This window comes from Canis lupus, chromosome 6 (assembly GCF_048164855.1).
Source record: "Canis lupus baileyi chromosome 6, mCanLup2.hap1, whole genome shotgun sequence".
NCBI classification, from domain to species: domain Eukaryota; kingdom Metazoa; phylum Chordata; class Mammalia; order Carnivora; family Canidae; genus Canis; species Canis lupus.
Window position 1 is genome coordinate 27,409,149 of NC_132843.1, and position 19,199 is coordinate 27,428,347.

A 19,199-nucleotide genomic window follows, 5' to 3' on the forward strand; every position below is an offset into this window, starting at 1 on the left:
AAATGACATCAAAGACTCCTTGAATTTCAGTATAGGGATTTATTATAAAATATTAATTTGGTTTTATCTTCCCTTTAAAAGTGAGGGATCGCTGGGTGGCACAGCGGTTTGGCGCCTGCCTTTGGCCCAGGGCGCGATCCTGGAGACCCGGGATTGAATCCCATGTCGGGCTCCCGGTGCATGGAGCCTGCTTCTCCCTCTGCCTGTGTCTCTGCCTCTCTCTCTCTCTCTCTCTGTGTGTGACTATCATAAATAAAATAAATAAATAAAAATAAAAGCTTTAAAAGTGAGGTTACATAAAATGAACTGCTTGTGTTTCACTGTAATCTATAAGTATTACATTTGATTTCCTCTAAGATGAAGGCTGTATCACCAAATAATTAACATTTTTTTCTAACCCAAGTATTAGTGACATATAAAATTTTAATGATACCATTTTATATTTTCGGGGGTGCCTGACTGGCTCAGCCAGTAGAGCATGTGACTCTTGATCTCAGGGTTGTGAGATCAAGTCCCATGTTGGTTGTGGAGCCTACTTAAAATTAAAAAAAAAAAAAAAAAAAAAAAAAAAAAAGTATCTTTTTTTTTTTTTTTTTTAAGATTTTGTTTATTTATTCATAGAGACACACAGAGAGAGAGAGAGAGGCAGAGACACAGGCAGAGAGAGAAGCAGGCTCCACATAGGAAGCCTGACGTGGGACTCAATCTCCGGATAACACCCCAGGCTGCAGGCGGCACTAAACCGCTGCGCCACCGGGGCTGCCCCGTATCTTTTTTTTTTTTTTTTAAGGATTTTTTTATTTATTCATGAAAGACACAGCGAGAAAGACAGACATAGACAGAGGGAGAAGCAGGCTCCCTGCAGGCAGTCTGATGTGAGACTCAATCCCAGAACCTTGGGATCACGACTTAAGACAAAGGCAGACAGTCAACCACTGAGCTACCTAGGTGCCCCACCGTTTCATATTTTTAAACTGATTTTTAACACATTACTTTTCTCTACCTTATAGTAATTTCCCAAATCATGTAGTTAAATGGCTTAATTTCTGTGATGTATGAAGAGATTAAAGCCCAGAATCACAGCTGGCTGGCAGTAGAATTAGGACATGAACCTGGGACTTCTGACTACAAATCCAATATCCTTTAGACAATCTCCCAACTGCTTCCCCTAAGTATCTAGCACATAGGCCAGAAGAAACAAACCAATGGAAAATACAAACCCAAATTCTATTTGATTATTTCTTCCCCTTTTGGTTGTTACTCCTTCTGTTATCAACAAGAAGTTGTAAGTGGTTAAAATAGCTACTTTAAAATATTTGTCTTATTTCAAAAATAGGTCATTTACTTGGTAGCAGCAGCTGACTATAATGTCTTACATGTTATTCCTGCCAAAAGTGTTTAGACTGAATCTTACATGAGGAAACAATCAGATATATTCAGATTGAGGGTCGTTCTTCAAAACAACTGGCTAGGACTTCTCATTGTTGCAAAAAGGGGGGACTGGGAAACTATTCTAAATTGCAGGAGACTAAGAAGATATGACAACTAAATACTGTGTGGTCCTTAGATTCAGAATTTTATTTTATTTTTATTTTTAAATATTTATTTATTTATTTATTCATGAGAGAGAGAGAGAGAGAGGCAGAGACATAGGCAGAGGGAGAAGCAGGCTCCCTGCAGGAGCCTGATGTGGGACTCGATCTCGCAACTCCAGGATCATGCCCTGTGCTGAAGGCAGAAGCTCAACTACTGAGCCACCCAGGCTTCCCTAGATTCAGAATTTTAAAAAGTTATAAAAGACGGTACTGGAACCACTTGGGGCAATTTTAGTATGGACTGTATGTCACATTAATGATACTGTATCAACTGTTAAAACTGTTGAATATGATAATTGTATTGCAGGAATGTAGGGCAGTGTTCCAAATCTAGTAAGATAGATGATAAAGTTTTTGAGAGTCAGGGGTCTTGATATCTGCAATTTATTTTTATTTATTTAATTTAAAAAAATATTTTATTTATTTATTAGAGGCACAGAGAGAGAGGCAGAGATGTAGACAGAGGGAGAAGCAGGCTTCATGCAGGGAGCCTTATGTGAGACTTGATCCTGGGACTCCAGGAACATGCCCTGAGCTGAAGGCAGACCCTTAACCACTGAGCCACCAGGCATCCCTGCAATTTATTTTTAAATGGTTTGTCATAAACAAAGAGGTCTATATATATCTATATATATATATATAGATATATATAGATATAGATAAAGATGTTACATAAATGTGGCAAAATGTTAACAGTGGTAAGTCTAGATAAGGGGTGTATGAGTTTTCTTGTATCCTTTCTGTAGCTTTGAAAATTTTCAAAATAGCTAGGGAAAAAATATTTATGGAAATATAATTTTTTCTAGCTCCTTCTACTGAATTAGTTTCTGGAGGATCTGATAATCAAGTGATTCACTGGGAAATAGAGAATAATCAGGTGAGTAGACATGTTTATAGTTATAAGAAATGACTTGTATCTGCTTTTATTTTTCAGCTCTTTTCCTTATAGCTACTGTGTTCTTTTATGAAGTTGCTTCATTTTTATCAGTAATCCAGATCCTATATCTTCTATACTTCACATGCCCTGTATCTTTCCTCTAATATTTTCTCCTGTATTCATATGACTGTTATTCATTTCTGTTAATTTCCATCATTTTGGAATGGTTTTCAGACTGCACTTACAGGGGCTGTTCTGTTTTCAGTGATAGCAAAAATTAATACTGCCCATGTTCATAGGAAAGATGTTACCATGTGGATTATAGCTTTACATAATTCTGAGTAATGTTATGATATGCAGTGCTGAGTATGGATGGATCTCTATTGATGAACACTAGGTCATTTCTAGTTGTAAGCAAAGATTAAAAGCATGTTAGACATTTGGACATCTGTCGTGCAGAAGATGAAGATGAGATAGAATCCTGTTTATAATTCATGTACATGGTTTTGAAGGAAAAAAGGAACTTAAATAGCTAAAGTACAAGGGTAGCTCCATGAATATGTGCTCTGACTTGCTGTACCACAACCATGATGCTGTGAGTGCAGTAGAGGTTTGTTTTTGTTTTGTTTTGCTTTATTAAAGATTTTATTTATTTATTCATGAGAAAGAGAGAGAGAGACAGAGACACAGACAGAGGGAGAAGCAGGCTCCATGCAGGGAACCTGATGGCGGGACTTGATCCCGGGACTCCAGGACCACTCCCAGGGCCAAAGGCAGGCACCAAACCATTGAGCCACCCAGGGATCCCAGTGCAGTGGAGTTTTAAGAAGTGGCCTTTGAGTTGGGTAGGGATAATTTCCTTGGGAGGAATTTAAGGGGCTAGAAGTCCTGGTAGGAAGACTGGTATAAATAACAAAGCTCAGGTGGCTAGAAGTCCTGGTAGGAAGACTGGCATAAATAACAAAGCTCAGGTGATAAAGGAGATCGCCTGCTCAGAAGTATCCAGTCTTAACCAAAGCCTAAGATGTCTTTAGGACAGGCTTCTCTAAAGTTTATTCAGAGAATTATTCATCTTTCAAGAAGTTAACATGAAAAAAGGAGTCTGGCAAATCAAGGTTGGGAAATACTTTTGGTATATATACCTAAAGTATAAATCCTATACTTTTTTTTAGAGAGTCCCAGTGTACCATGAGTATAGTGAAAACCCTGTAGAGTTCTGACATGGACGAATGTATCTTCGTTTAACTAGCATTTGCCAAATTTCTTTCAAGTCTGAACTTTTTATTTTTTCTTTTAATCTCTTAGCATTCTTTGTAACTCTGAATGACATAGTTTTGGAAACGTTCCTAGGCAATTCATTGTAGGCAGTAAAGTATAATAGAAGATCGTGTGGGAATGTGAATATCACCTTTAAGAGTTTGCTTTATTAGCAGGCATTTGGTAGTCATTGATGATTTCTAAGCAGAAGAATACGAATGTCAAAGAAGACTAATCTGACAGCAGTGTGCCAAATTAAAGTAGGAAAAAATATGAAGAAAGTGGTGGGATGTGTTTTTGAAGGGAAGATGATTTTGACATTGACTAGTTATCAAAGGGGTAGGAGCTGGTATCAGGGGAGTGAGTAATTAAAAATAGTGGGATTCTGTTTTCAGGTCCTGGAAGAAAGGTGCTTCTACAAAGAAAAAATAAGGAAGTAGGAAGGAAGATGTGGAATTTACTTGTAGACCTGTCACTTGAATTACTGGCCAGATATCCAGACTTGTCCTCAGAAGGAGAGGATAGGTGTGGAGGTGGCGATATTGAAAGCACCTAGACTTGAAATAAGAGCAGAGAGGGGTGTAGCAAACTTAACTCCTGTATGGATTGATCTTGGCAGAGGAATCCAAAGATTGATTTGAGCACTCATTTTTGAGATTTTTGAGGTGACCCTTGCAAAACTCTTTCCTCAGTGTTGCCTTATACTTCTGTCAATAGAGAGGACTGTACTTGAGCAAGTATCTCATGGCAGACAGCAAACTTAGAAGCCAGAAGAGAATGTGAGGCCAGATAGGGTGGAGGACAGCAGGAGGGTTAAACTCCTAAAAGGGGATGAATGAAATAAGAGGATTTAGGGGGAAGGGTCCACACATGGAAACCTTAAGAGGCTTACAGGTTCCTTTTCATACGCATTTCCATGTATACAGGTGCTCAACACACTTTGACTTCTGATAAAAGGAAATAATCCTAAACTGGTATAATGAGAGATTTGCACCTCCAACGATTAAGTATTGTTTATTAACAAGCTGGTGCACTTGAGAGGTTTCTTTTGTTTTTCAAATTATCTGATGGTAGATATATAATCCTGCTTAAAAATGTAAGCTGAGTAATTTCAAAAGATTTAATTTTTTAGGGAGTAATGATACAGACTCATGTAAAAAAAGTTTAAATATAGAAAAGTATAAAAAAGGAATTATGAAACCTCAACAGAATTAATAACATTCTAATGACCATTATTCTAGGTGTCTATTTTGTCTGTATAATTATACATAAAAGAGATTATACTGGGGATCCCTGGGTGGCTCAGTGGTTTAGTGCCTGCCTTTGACCCAGGGTGCGATCCTGGAGTCCCGGGGTTGAGTCCTGCGTCTGGCTCCCGGCATGGAGCCTGCTTCTCCCTTTGCCTGTGTCTCTGCCCCCGCCCCCCCCATGTCTATCATGAGTAAAAAAAAAAAAAATCTTTAAAAGAGATTATACTGTACTTGAGTTTTTAAAAATGAGTTTTTAAAGAAGCCCAAGGTCAATGATTATACTAAGTTAACGTACAGATCCTAATACATAACTGTTAATCATCATCTTGAGTGCCAGAGTTTTGCTTAATTCAGAAAACAACTGAGCAGGTGTTTTTTTTTTTTTGAGCAGGTGTTGAAGGGGCTTTTCTATTTCAGTAGACAGCAGATTACAGAAGACATCTCACACATTTCGAACTCTAAAAAGTATACCTAAAATAGCAGAAATGATACCACAGGGAATAATCTTGCATGGCAGGCAGGTAGATGGGATTTCCTAGTTCCATTTGTGATTTTTTTCATGTTCTCGCTGTACCGGATTCAGGCAAGTATCATGAGTGTATGCTAAAAGTACTTGGTAAAAGTTAGATGGAGAATAGATTACCCAATTCCAAAGTATGATCTCACATAGTATCACCAAAAAAATTAACTTCACAGTGAAAAAACCTGGCAGACACTACCTCTACTACAATATCAAAGTTAACATCACTAAAACTGGGACTGAGTGACATAAATGTATTGTCTAATGTAATGCTAGTGGATAGTAATGATGTCAAAATGTATAACCAGAATATAATATCATTAGGAAATATCACACTACAAAAGAAGGAACATTCCACAAAGCTGGTTGTAGTCTTCAAAAATATCAATGTTGTGATTGTCTTTCTCTGTTATCTTTTTTATTGGCTACAGTGTATGCCTATGATAATTTAACCAGTTCCTTTTAGAAATTTTAAGTTGATTGGAATTTTTCACTATTATAAAGAGTGTGGATGAATGTCTTTCTGCATTTGTCTTTTATTATTTGTTACACTAATGTAGGTAGCATCTCAGAGTAGATTTTTTTTTTTTTTAAGATTTTATTTATTCATGAGGGACAGAGAGAGAGACAGAGAGGCAGAGACACAGGCAGAGGGAGAAACAGGCTCCATGCAGGGAACCTGACGTGGGACTTGATCCCCGGTCTCCCGGATCACGCCCTGGGCTGAAGGTGGTGCTAAACCGCTGGGCCACTGGGGCTGCCCTCAGAGTAGATGGGAAATTGCTGTGTCAAAGACTGTGTAGGTCTATGTGTCCTTACTGTGGTCAGACCATCTCTGAAGTTTACATTCTCTTCAATTTGAAAGAATGTATTTCTGTGTCAGGCATTTTAACTGTACCTTTAATTCTGTGATTTTAGTTGAATAAAGATGGAACTCTTAATTCCTTTTTTATCACATATTTTTGTCCATTCTTTCTGATACAGCTTTTAAAAGCTATCCATCTTCAAGGCCATGAAGGACCTGTTTATGCAGTGCATGCTCTTTACCAGAGGAGGGCATCAGATGTTGAATTACATACATTGATAGTTTCTGCAGCTTCAGATTCTACCGTTCGAATATGGTCTGTAAAGGGTTCAGAAGGTAGGTTTAGAGACACTATAATCCAAACGAAGTAGTAATTGTCAAATGAATGACAGAAGAACATACATACCATTTTCAAGTGTTTTAAGTCCTTTTGTTCTCTGTAATGTTGTTAAAAGCTGATCATATACTGGTGAACATTAAGGAAGGCATGTGATGTAATGAGTGCTGGGTATTCTATAAGACTGATGAATCACTGACCTCTACCTCTGAAACCAGTAATATGTTAATTAATTGAATTTAAATAAAAATTTTTTTTAAAGTTGATCATTTAAATTGACATGGTCACTGGGGTCCCAGGATTGACCTCTCTCATCCCATCCTGCACCCAGGGCTGTATTGATGCTACTCTACCTTTTCAGGTAGATAAGCTCAAAGTTAGTTGTTCATGATTTTTTTTATTATTTCTTAGTAATGTGCCTTCAGACCTTGAACTTTGGAAATGGATTCACTCTGGCTCTCTCTTTATCTTATTTGCCTAATACTAATGGTGAGTACCCTGCTGAATACACATTAAAACAGCAGTATATTTTTATCTCCATACAAGCAGAACCTAAAAGAAACATTGGGTCTTAATTTCATATCTAAGTGTTTTCATGAAACAAGTTGAAACATGGGTAATATACTTTTTAAAAGAATTAAAGTATAGTTGACAAAATGTTAACTTTAGTTTCAGGTGTACACCTGAAACAGTGATTCTACTACTATGTACCTTATGCTATGACTAGAAGTTTACTTTGGTTTTCAGTATTCAAATGATCTTTGTACATAAAATTAAAGGAAGCTGCTAAGAATTTTGATAACTGTTGAAAATTTAAGTCAGTTAATATGTACTTGGTATTGATACTGTTATCTATCAGATATCAACATTTATAGGTCTTATTTGGGAAAATTAACTCTCTGAAGGTGAAGGTCTAGGATAAGTAGAAAAAATACTGAAGATGGACCCTATGAATCTGTGAAGATGAGAGCCTTTTCACATCTTGCATAATGACCATTTGCTCGAGACCACTTAAAATTTCCCAATAGGAAACTTTCCCTTTATACTCTGAAACCCGTCTGTCTGTACCTTTGATTATCCTCCACAAAGTTTATGGCCTGTGAGTCGGTCCATCTCTACCACCTAAGTTGCCTGGAGAACATAGCTAGCGCAGAAAGGCAGGCCTGGTAACTGTCAGTCTCTGGTGCCCTCTGTAGCAGGAACTGCTACTCTGCGGTTTCATGTGATGCTCCCACTTTGTGTGAGGGCTTCCCAGTAGGAGGAATTCATACATTCTGGCTTTATAACAGAGAATTTAGTTTTCTTCCCATCCACACTGAAGTCATGTGACTGGGGTTTGTTTTTTGCTTGATTTAAACTGAGAAAATCTTTGAAAAGCACACTTATATTTACATTTACTTAGAAGAAGTCATTTTATTTGCTGTCCTTTGGTAAAATGAATTAATTTTTTATAGCCTCATCTTTCATAGCATTTTAACCATGTGCTTTTTTTTTTTTAACAAATTGAGGTATAAGTGATATATTAGTTTTAAGTGTACAACATGATTCAGTCTTTTTATATGTTGAGAAATGAGTATGTCAGTACAGTAGGTGATTAACATCCCTGACCATACATAGTTACAGAATTTTTTTTCCTTGTGATGAGAACTTTTAAGATCTACTCTTCTTAAAAAAAAAAAGAAAAAAAAAAAAAGATCTACTCTCTTAGCAACTTTAAATTGCATAATAATTACATGCCCTTAATAATTACAATGCCCTTTTACTTTATTCTCTACATGCTTTATGAATTTGGTTTTACTGTTGAAATCTCAAACAAAATGTAAGGTGCTTCAAGTAACAAACATACCCTTAAGTTTTTGTGCATTAGCTGTGATGCTAGGCTCATAGCTCTTATATTTTCTCACTCAGTTGGGCTAACAACTTTTTGGATTAATCTTCTGGTTGGCTTGATGAAATGCTCCCAACTTGCTTCTTGTGTTTCTCTTTTCACCACTAATTCTATCATAAATGACACATGATGGAGGAAAGGACTCTCGGTTAATTAGTAGTCATTCTTTGCCAAGGAGCCATTTAATAGAACATTTTAGAGTGTTCATTTTATTCTTATTGACATTTATTGAGGACTTTCAATTTATTTGTTCAGGGTGTGGAAAATAGAAGCCTGGATTCTTTACCCAATAAAGAATCCAGCATTGGTGGTAATAACATGTGATGGAACATTTACAGTAAAGCTTTTTTATTCTTCCAGTACCAATATTAGCATGTGGCGATGATGACTGCAAGATTCACTTATTCGTTCAACAAAATGACCAGGTAATTAATGATTTCATTAAGATACTAGAATTATGTTCTGCTTAATTATACATCTTAAAACAGACTATTTCCAGATTGTAGAATTTTAGGGTTGTTCTAATCTAAACCAAAATAATCCAAAAGGAGAATCTTTTTTGACAGTCCTCTCTTAAGACAGCTTTACACTGTGGACACCAAGTAAGTGCTGCCTTGGCCATGTGGTCCAGAGTTGTTAGGTGAGAAACAGGTCATTAGATGGGGGAAGGACAGGAGGAATATGTGGGGTAGTAGATTTTCGTTTTCTTTTTTCTTTTTCTGTAAATTTTAAATAAGTATAACTTATGGTGAAATTCCCCTGGCGGTGTTTATTTGTTGTTCTGAGCTTTACCTATACATTGAGTGGTTAAATTAGAGGAGGGAAGTTGCAGAAAAGAGATTAACTTCAGGCTTATTTATTTAATAATGGAAATACCTGTTTCTTTGCATTCTATAAGAAAGTTTAAAATGGTTGTGAATGTCCAGCCAACCAACTTTTTTCTATAGGACAGCGCATGTCAGTTTATCTGACAAACATTTAGAGTATTTAAGGTCTATAGATACTATCTTATCTACCTAGATGAGTTAAATGATTATGAGATTTTTTTCATTCCCAAATGAGACCTCTATCTTCTATCTGATCAGATAGTGTTCCCAATTTAAAAATAAAAAACCATTAGGTGTGTTAGGACTGGCTGTGATCCCAATGAAATCACTGATATACATGAAAATACTAAATTCTCACATCAAGCCTATGATTTTTGTTATCTTACTAGTTTCAGAAAGTGCTTTTTCTCTGTGGACATGAGGATTGGATAAGAGGCGTGGAATGGGCAACCTTTGGTCAGTATGAAATCTTGCTGAAGTACATATAATGGAGCAAGTGTGTGGATCTTTCAGAAAAGGAGCTTCTTAGGTTTCATTTAATGTTTTCTTTTTACGTGATATTTTTCTATTGTCTCTATTAGAAGATACTTACCCCTTTGTTATCTATTAATTGGGGTGATAGAGGGTGAAATTGATGTTTTAAACAGGACACTAGCTGACTATTACCCATGCAGACATTTCTTGAGTTCTTTGTAGAATCTTATAGACTGTATAAGAATGCTGCATGTTAAAAAAAAAAAAAAATGCTGCATGTTGTAACCATTTATTAGCATTGTATGTATATTTGCTAATGTTACTAAAAAAGATTATAGGTCAAATGAATGAAGAGTAGGGAAGCAAAGTCTCAGTTTTTCAGGAAATCTAGAGATCACCATATTGTAGAGGAGAAAAATCTTATAACTAAATTTAAGAATATAATGTTTAAAAATATATAACATTTGTTGTTTTATTAGGTAGAGATCTTTTCCTAGCAAGCTGTTCACAAGATTGCCTGATACGAATATGGAGGCTGTATATAAAATCAACATCTTTAGAAACTCAAGATGATGATAATATAAAACTGAAGGAAAATACTTTTACAATAGAAAATGAAAGTGAGTAATAATGAAAATATTTAATGTAACAGCTTCCTAGCTCATTCATCTGTTTCACTACACACCTGTGTGAAGGTTATTTTTTCAGAAGTATCAGTATCAGATCAGATACATTTAAAAATTTATTTTTTATTTTTTCATTCATCAAAAAAACATTCAAGCTCCCAAAACAAATTTGAGGAGTTAATTTGGGTTTGAATTGAAGAGCAAGGCCAAGTTAAATATGAAAACCAAGGTTTCATTTGGTAAAGCTGAAATCCATGTACACATTCTAATCAAAGACCAGTCCCGCGTAGGATTTTTCAGGTGTTCGCTGCCTTTGCTGCTTTGGCTTTGCTTTTCCCCTTCCCTTTTTCTTGCTTTACCTTCAGCCTTTTCCTTTGCCTTTGGTTCATCTATATGGGATACTGTCCATGCTGGTCTAGAAGGCTCTTTTTGTTTCTCTTAATTTCAGTCTCTATTTTCATGTCATCTTTTTTCATCTTGTACTACACACTGAGTTTGCTCTTGACAATGTTTGGGTACCACCACAGTTGCTATCTCTTGAACATCTTTCATTAAAACATCACTATCTATTTTAAGAATACTTTTTTAAGTTTGCTGAGTTCCTTTGGGGCATTCTTTTTTCTCTTTTCTGCATCTTCCTTTTCCACTTACTCTGTAAGCTTTTAGCCATATGTTACCTGGGAAGCGGGAAACTTGGAGACCAGACACTGCACACAAGCCACGCTGACCGGAAGCCACTGCCTATACGTTTTTTTTTTGTTTTTTTTTTGTTTTTTGTTTTTTTTAATTTTTATTTATTTATGATAGTCACACACACACAGAGAGAGAGAGAGAGAGAGAGAGGGAGAGAGGCAGAGACATAGGCAGAGGGAGAAGCAGGCTCCATGCACCGGGAGCCCGATGTGGGACTCGATCCCGGGTCTCCAGGATCGCGCCCTGGGCCAAAGGCAGGCGCCAAACCGCTGCGCCACCCAGGGATCCCCCTATACGTTTTTTTAAAAAAGGTTTTATTTGAGGATGTTATTTTTCATATATGAGATTTATTTTTCTTCCTAACCATACTAGTAAGATTTTTAAAAATTGCTGAAAATGTTTAATATTTTCTTAGTAAATTAATTTGTAAAATGATGCCAAATTTTCAGCGTTAGCATAGGAAGATCTAAAGGAATAAAGAGAATTATCTATACCTTTACTGAATAAGAGACATGCCAAAGCACTATACTTCAGTGGTATATGTAATTCTGATTTTCTTACTGTCTGGAGTCAGAACAGTCCCCCTGCATGATAGATCCTGCTGGAATGTTGTATTTGAAGGAAATATTTTTGAGTATTCAACTAAATTATAAAGTTAGCCCTCAGTGAGCGTTGTTTACCTAGGAATACTCTTCCTTGTTATTACTCTGTTTTTTAAAGCCCATTAGGGTTGGGATTTTGTAACATCGTTTTATGGGGAGAACCAAAAAATCCTTAATCAGTGTGTTATGAGTAGCTAGCTAATCCCAAGTAAGAAATTTTTGTGATATTTTTATCAATTATTTTATTTGAACAGTCACAATACTGATTTGACTTCCTCTATTTCTGTATTTAAGCTAAGTTTCTTAAAAATAGTATTAGGTTATTACACATTGATAGTGTGGAGAGCAAGGAAAGCTGACATGTCTGGTTTTGCTTTTTAATTGCAATGTAAGAGTAGTTGTTCCTGAACACTTTTAAAATTGAACATATTCCTTAGCATGTATTTATGATTAGATAGAAAAACTTGAGGGAAAAATTTATATATCTTTAGAACTTTTTTCTTTGTAATTTTGAACAGTGGATAAAATTAATTTATTTTTTGTTGAATCTAAATCATGTTCAGATTTTTGAAGGAGGGTATGTAATTGTACAATTTGGTTTTAAAAATTCTTTTTAGAAGGGCTTTGAGAAAAGAAAATGTCATTTTTGTTATAGGTGTTAAAATAGCATTTGCAATTACTCTGGAGACTGTACTGGCTGGTCATGAAAACTGGGTAAATGCAGTTCATTGGCAGCCTTCATTCTACAAAGGTAGGGGAAAAGCCGTATATGTATCTCTCATTTCAGGTAAATCTCATGTACAGAATGAAGTGGTGGCTCCCCGCCCCCCCCCCCTGCCCCCAGTGTGATTAAAAATCTCGAATGAGGAGCCTGGCTGACTCAGTCAATAGAACATGCAATTCTTGATCATGAGGTTGTAAGTTTGGGCCCCATGCTGAGTGTAGAGGTTACTTAAAATCTTTAAAAAAAAAATTATAAAAAATAAAATCTGAAATACATTTTTTTTTAAAGATTTTATTTATTCATGAGAGACACAGAGAGGCAGAGACACAGGCAGAGGGAGAAGCAGGCTCTATGCAGGGAGCCTGATGTGGGACTCGATCCCAGGACTCCAGGACCACGCCCTGGGCTGAAGGCAGGCGCTAAACCGCTGAGCCATCTAGGGATTCCCTGAAATACATTTTTAAGTTGGCAAAGTATAAAACTGCAGCTGTTGGACATGTTCTGCTGGACAGTCAATTCCATTGAAACTTAAACTCCTGAGTGGGAAAAGTGTGAATGCTGCCCTGATGCTGAAACCACCACTCCCATTTTAAGTCTCTTAAAACTTTTCATCTAGTCATTATGGGATATAAGAGAAATTGACTTTTAAGCCAACTTCCAACTTCACTGGAACCTTTGTCCCTGGAAATAAAAAAGTTGGCATAATACTGGGATGCAACATTTATGAAAAAATAAGACTCTCTGTCCCTTTCTTTTGCCCTCAATCTCCCATTTGTGAAGTGATGTTTGCATACTAAAGCTGGCGCTGTGGTGTAGAGCTGAATAAGGCATAAGCCTCACATTCCTCCCCCAGCTTATTCTCCAAGACAAGAGTAGAAAATATGAATAATGAATATGAATGTAATCACCATTCAATTGTTATTAATATTGTTATATTAGTATTGCCATATTTGCCAAATATTGCCATATTTGTTGTAGTTAAAAATATATGTATATTGTTGGTATCGAGGGACCCCTGTGTATTCTTTCCTGAACCTTTTCCCCCTCCGTTCTTCTCTTAGGGCAACTACAGGACTGAATTCACTGCATATCATTGTCATGAGTATTTTTATACTTATGCTACACATTTATATAGCCCCAAACAGTATTGTTTTACAGCTGTTAAAACCTGGCATCAATATATACTCTCCTCTTACAACTTGCCTTTTAACTTGACATGTTTGGAGATCTATCCATGTTGATTCATATCGCTCTAATTTTTATTAAAGTATAATACTCCATTATCTAAATATACCACAACTCATTCATCTGTTCTTCTAATGGTAGATTTATGTAGTGTTTCCAAAGTTTGGCTATAGTAATGCTGCAAGTGAATGTTCTTGGAGTACTCATATCATGTTTTTCTAGTAATCTATAAACATAATGCTTGTTGGTCACTTTAAAGCATTTGCTTTTATTCTTTAGATGGTATTCTCCAGCAGCCAATGAGATTGTTGTCTGCCTCAATGGATAAAACCATGATCCTCTGGGCTCCAGATGAAGAGTCAGGAGTTTGGCTAGAACAGGTAAACATGTGAATATTTAAGGAACAGGAAATTGGGTTTAATAAACAGTAGTTAACTCCCAAGTTTGTATTCCTGGAGATGCAAATGTTTACTCTTTATATATGCTAAATAAGAGGGAACATAACAATCTCTGAAATCTGTGATTTCTACTGTGTGAAGTGTGGAATATTGATTACATATTATTTTCTATTATTGCATAGGTCCGAGTAGGTGAAGTAGGTGGAAATACTCTGGGATTTTATGATTGCCAGTTTAATGAAGATGGTTCCATGATCATCGCTCATGCTTTCCATGGAGCATTACACCTTTGGAAACAGAATGTGACTAACCCAGTAAGAAAAGCATATTTAAATAAAGCATTTGTGATCAAATAGAGTGAAGTGAAACCTAGATAAGTTATGTTACACACTTATAATACTTTGCAGAAACATAGTAGATGTGCTTAAGTTCAAATGACATCATTTCTTATTATAGACATTAATACTGTAGTTATACTAAGAAACTTAAAGCTCTTCTAAGGCATAAAGTATTCATTTGTCCATCATTGTTGAGGTTCTGAAATTTGTACATAGGTAAACTTTCTACATAAGTGAACTCTAAGCTGTATAAATTTTAAGCTCTGCCTTTAAACTCTATGCATTTTTTGATGGGAATGTTTCCTAAAATGTTTAGCTTCCCTGTCTTCTTAAAGGAAATAACATAATTTGGTTTTCCCGTGGACAGTTGGGTGCTCCATAGATAATTACTAATGAATGATTGACAAAAGGGCAATAAGACCATCTGTTATTTTGTGAAGGAATATATTAATGCTCACAGGGCTGTTGATAAGTGTAATTTTATTTTATTTATTTATTTTTATTTATTTTTTTGATAAGTGTAATTTTAAATGGTCCTCTAAATCCTGGGCTCTTTTTACATCTTTTTTAATAATAGTCTCTTCTCAAAGTGAAGTAATCTTCTAATCATGTGTCTGCCTCTCATCATTATTCCATCTCTTTCTCATTTGCTTCTGGTCTACTTCTTTGGATTTGGGAAATGGGATTGCAGGAACAGTAACTAAGAGCACAGGCCTGGGAACTAGATAGCCTGGGTTCAGAGCCTGGCCCCAGCATTTACTGGCCCTGTATCCTCGAGGGCATTGCCTGACCTCTGGTCTCAGGTTCCTCCTCTGTGAAATGTGGATGGAAATAGCTCCTACTAATAGGGTTTTTGTGGTGCTTCAGTGAGTTCATATTTGTACAGTATGAAAAACGGGGTCTGACACACATGTGGGACAGTATGTTAATATATTTCAAACCAAGTATATAAATGAGAGAAGAGCATTGAGTGAAATGTGAGTCAGTAGATTCCGAATGTGCATCTCATGGGTTACTTTATAAAATAAAAGCTCATGGATTTGTATAATCTTTAGTTGATGGCCTTTGTAATAGTTGTATCATCCATCTATGAAGATTTGACTTCTCGGTGCATGGAGTGATTTAGTCTTTCCCTTATATTTTCCATTTGAAGTTGACCTTCAAGATTGTTTCTACTAGTAAGGAATCAGACCTGTATACACAGAGAACAAATTGATGGTTGCTAGAGGGGAAAGAGGAGTGGGAGTTGGGCCAAGTAGGTGAAGGGGAATGGGAGGTACAGGCTTCCAATTATGGAATTAAGTCATGGGAATAAAAGGCACAGAAGGAGTTATAGTCATGATATTATAATAGTGTTTATGGTGACAGTAGCTACATCAGTGGTGAGCATAGTGTAATGTGTAGATATATTGAATCACTATGTTGTACACCTGAAACTAATGTAATATTGTGTATCAACCATACATACACTTTGAAAAACAGAAGGATTGTTTTTGCTATGAAATGAACCAGGGTTGGGCACCTGGGTGGCTCAGTGGTTGAGTGTCTGCCTTTGGCTCAGGTAGTGATCTCTCGGGGTCCTGGGATTGAGTCCTGCATCAGGAGCCTGCTTCTCCCTCTATGTCTCTGCCTCTGTCTCTGTCTCTCGCGAATAAATACATAAAATCTTAAAAAAAAAAAAAAAGAAAGAAAGAAATGACCAGGGAATCATCAGCTAAGGCACCTGTTTTAGATTTTTAAATTTATTAGAGCACGTGTGCACGTGTGTATGCATGTGTGGGAGGGAAAGAGGGAGAAGAAGAGAATTCCAAGCGACTCCTTGCTGAATGTGAAGCCCAAAGTGAGGCTTAATCCCATGACCTGGAGATCATGACCTGAGCCAAAATCAGGAGTTGGAGGATGCTTAACTGAGTCACCCAGGTGTCCCTAAGGCACTTTTAAATAAGATATTTTTTAGGATAAATTTTTTTCTTAACTTGAAGCTCCTTTGAGTCATATTTCAGTTTTAGTTTTTGAGGGCCTTCATAGAAAAAAAAGTGTCAGATGAGTTAAAAAAAAAAAAACAAAAAACCTCAAGCCACAAGACAGAATTCAGGGAACTTATAATTTGACTTCAGATTTATAATAACTGCTTACCAAGTATTTAAAGTGACTTTAAAAAAAATAGACTTTATAGACTTTATTTTTAAAGAAGTTTTAGGTTCACAGAAAAATTGAGCAGAAAGTACAGAGAGTTCCAGTACACCCTCTTGCACCCATGTGCATAGCCTCCCACACCAGAGTGGCACATTTGTTACAATTGAGGCTGATTTTAAAAACAAACACTGCAATTCAGGACTGTTATAGTGGAAAACTGTACTGATAGTCCAAAAGTGCTGCCCTTTGTTCAGAGCTTTTTGAAAACTCCCATTAGTGCTAACTTTAGAATCAGTTTTTATGTCACAGAAGAAATTAATAGCATTTCTTAGTCACAACTGTTTAATTTTTTTTTTACCAGAAAATAATATAGCTTAGCTTAATCACTGATTTCATCATACTTTGCTTTGAGTGACCTTTTAGCTATTTATACAAGTCTAATTTTACTCTAAAGATTGTTTTACTACTACTTGAGGTGGTTCAAAAAGATGCTGTGTGGACCAGACATAGGACATTTTCTGTTACTTGATTGTCTCTATTCACATGGTTGCTGGTACAGGCTCCCTCAAGAGGTGGGCCAGCTAGGTTCGATTCAGCCTCTATTCTGTATACCTGTAGCTCCTTTTACTTGATAAAGAAAGCTATCAGGGCACCTGAGTGGCGCAGTTGGTTAAGCATCCAACTTTTGGTTTAGGCTCAGATCCTAATTTCAGTATCTTGAGATCGAGCCCCACATCAAGTTCTGTGCTCGGTGCAGAGTGCTTGAGATTCTTTGTACCTCTCCCTCTGCCTCTCTCTCTTGTACACGTATACTTTCTGTCTCCTGTCTCTAAAATAAATTTTAAAAACTTAAAAAAATTTAAGCCAATCAGGCACACACTCAGAATCTGCTGATTCATTTTACATAATACTCTTTATTATGTAGTTTAAACAAAAATACACAAATAATACGTATTATGTGCCAGCATTGTTCTGCATATTTTACAAATATAAATTCATTCATTTAATTCTCGTAACAGCCGTACAAGCTTGGTAACTCTTCTAGAAGAGTTCTTTGAGGCAAAGAAAAGTTAAATAGTATCTAACTTCTAGGAGGCTTTCAGTAAATGCTGAATTGAGGGGAATTTCCCAGGATTAATGCCTTAAGATCCAATCTTGTTTTTTAAGTTTTTCACCTTGCTTGGGACATCAGTGTTTTCCATCATTAACCCTGAGGGCAGAAGGCATTATCATTATCAGACTTGATTTTGAGTAGCAGTGATCTCTGATTATTTTGATGTGTCATGAGTACTTTCATTGCAGAGAGAGTGGACTCCAGAGATTGTTATTTCAGGACACTTTGATGGTGTCCAAGACCTAATGTGGGATCCTCAAGGAGAGTTTATCATCACTGTTGGTACTGACCAGACAACTCGACTTTTTGCTCCATGGAAGAGAAAAGACCAATCACAGGTGAAATGTCTTCCTACTTGACTGATGTACTTTAAAAAACACCCTTGAGTGCGTGAAAGGGGGGGCAACATTGTTAGGCACTATGGAAATGCAAGTGAAAACCGTGATGTGCTTCTACAGACTATATAGAATGGCTGAAGTGAAAAGTACTGACAGTAAGGAGTGGTGGTAAGGATGCAGAGTGGCCCAAGCTTTTATACTTTGTTCATAGGAGTGCAAAACGATACAGCCAGTTAGGAAAACGTTTGATGTTTTCTTAAGAACTTAAACATACATATACTTTTTACAATTCAGACAATTTAAGTGTCAGTTTTCAAAATTTACTTTTGTTCTACATAAAAGTTAACTTATCCCTTATAATTTTAGGTTTAATTCATTAGGAAATGCTGTCAAGTTTGCAGTGGAAACTAATTTCTAAAGTCATATAGTGTTAGGTAATAGTGATTGAGGGCAGTTTTTGTTTAATAAACTTTTCAGTCTTGGTCCTGAGCTCAAAAAATTACAACCAGACTTTACCACTGGCAAGCCATTGAACTGTGCTATGTGGTAGAGAAAGCCTGTGTACTCAGTTTCAGTTTGTTTCTTTTCTTTTTTTTTAAGATTTTTTTTTATTTGTGAGCGAAAGAGGGAGCGAGCATGAGTTGGGGGGAGGGGCAAACGGAGAGGGAGAAGCAGACTACTTGCTGAGCAGGGACCCTGACTCAGGGTCGATCATGACCTGAGCTGAAGGCAGACACTTAAACAACTGAGCCACCAAGGCGCCCCCTCAGTTTCAATTTCTGACAGAAATTCTTGGAACTGACTACAAGTCAGTCCTTGAAAACAAGCGAAATCTGCCACTTATATTAGTACTTTAGTAGCAGCGGTAGATTCAGATTATAGAGTTGAAGACATTGGGAGCAATACTAGAGTCCATTAAAAAACAAAGCAAATGATTTACAGTTCTTTTCTTTCTTTCTTTCTTTCTTTCTTTCTTTCTTTCTTTCTTTCTTTCTCTCTCTCTCTCTCTCTCTCTCTTTCTTTCTTTCTTTCTTTCTTTCTTTCAAGATTTTACTTATTCATTCATGAGAGACACACAGAGAAAGGCAGAGACATAGGCAGACAGAGAAGCATGCTTCTCTCAGGGAGCCCAATGTGGGACTCGATCCCACACCTGGGATCAAGCCCTGAGCCAAAGGCAAAAGCTCAACTGCTGAGCCACCCAGTCATCCCTGT

General features: G+C 36.6%; 1 protein-coding gene and 1 pseudogene across 8 annotated transcripts in view; one reads left to right on the forward strand and one right to left on the reverse strand.

The window, feature by feature from the left end:
• Positions 1-19,199, forward strand: part of ELP2 (elongator acetyltransferase complex subunit 2) — a 48,648-nt gene that overhangs the window by 4,761 nt on the left and 24,688 nt on the right. For all 8 annotated transcript variants that reach the window (XR_012032474.1, XM_072829299.1, XM_072829303.1 and 5 more), the window contains exons 3-12: positions 2,402-2,472; positions 6,484-6,640; positions 7,053-7,130; positions 8,890-8,954; positions 9,746-9,812; positions 10,310-10,450; positions 12,407-12,502; positions 13,940-14,040; positions 14,241-14,372; positions 17,835-17,984. Coding sequence is in view for 7 of the 8 variants with exons in the window: in XM_072829299.1 (XP_072685400.1) it covers positions 2,402-2,472; positions 6,484-6,640; positions 7,053-7,130; positions 8,890-8,954; positions 9,746-9,812; positions 10,310-10,450; positions 12,407-12,502; positions 13,940-14,040; positions 14,241-14,372; positions 17,835-17,984 (1,058 nt within the window). In the remaining variant the exon portion in view is untranslated. The remainder of the gene's footprint in view (positions 1-2,401; positions 2,473-6,483; positions 6,641-7,052; positions 7,131-8,889; positions 8,955-9,745; positions 9,813-10,309; positions 10,451-12,406; positions 12,503-13,939; positions 14,041-14,240; positions 14,373-17,834; positions 17,985-19,199) is intronic.
• On the reverse strand, positions 10,753-11,126 carry LOC140634821 (protein LLP homolog pseudogene; annotated as a pseudogene).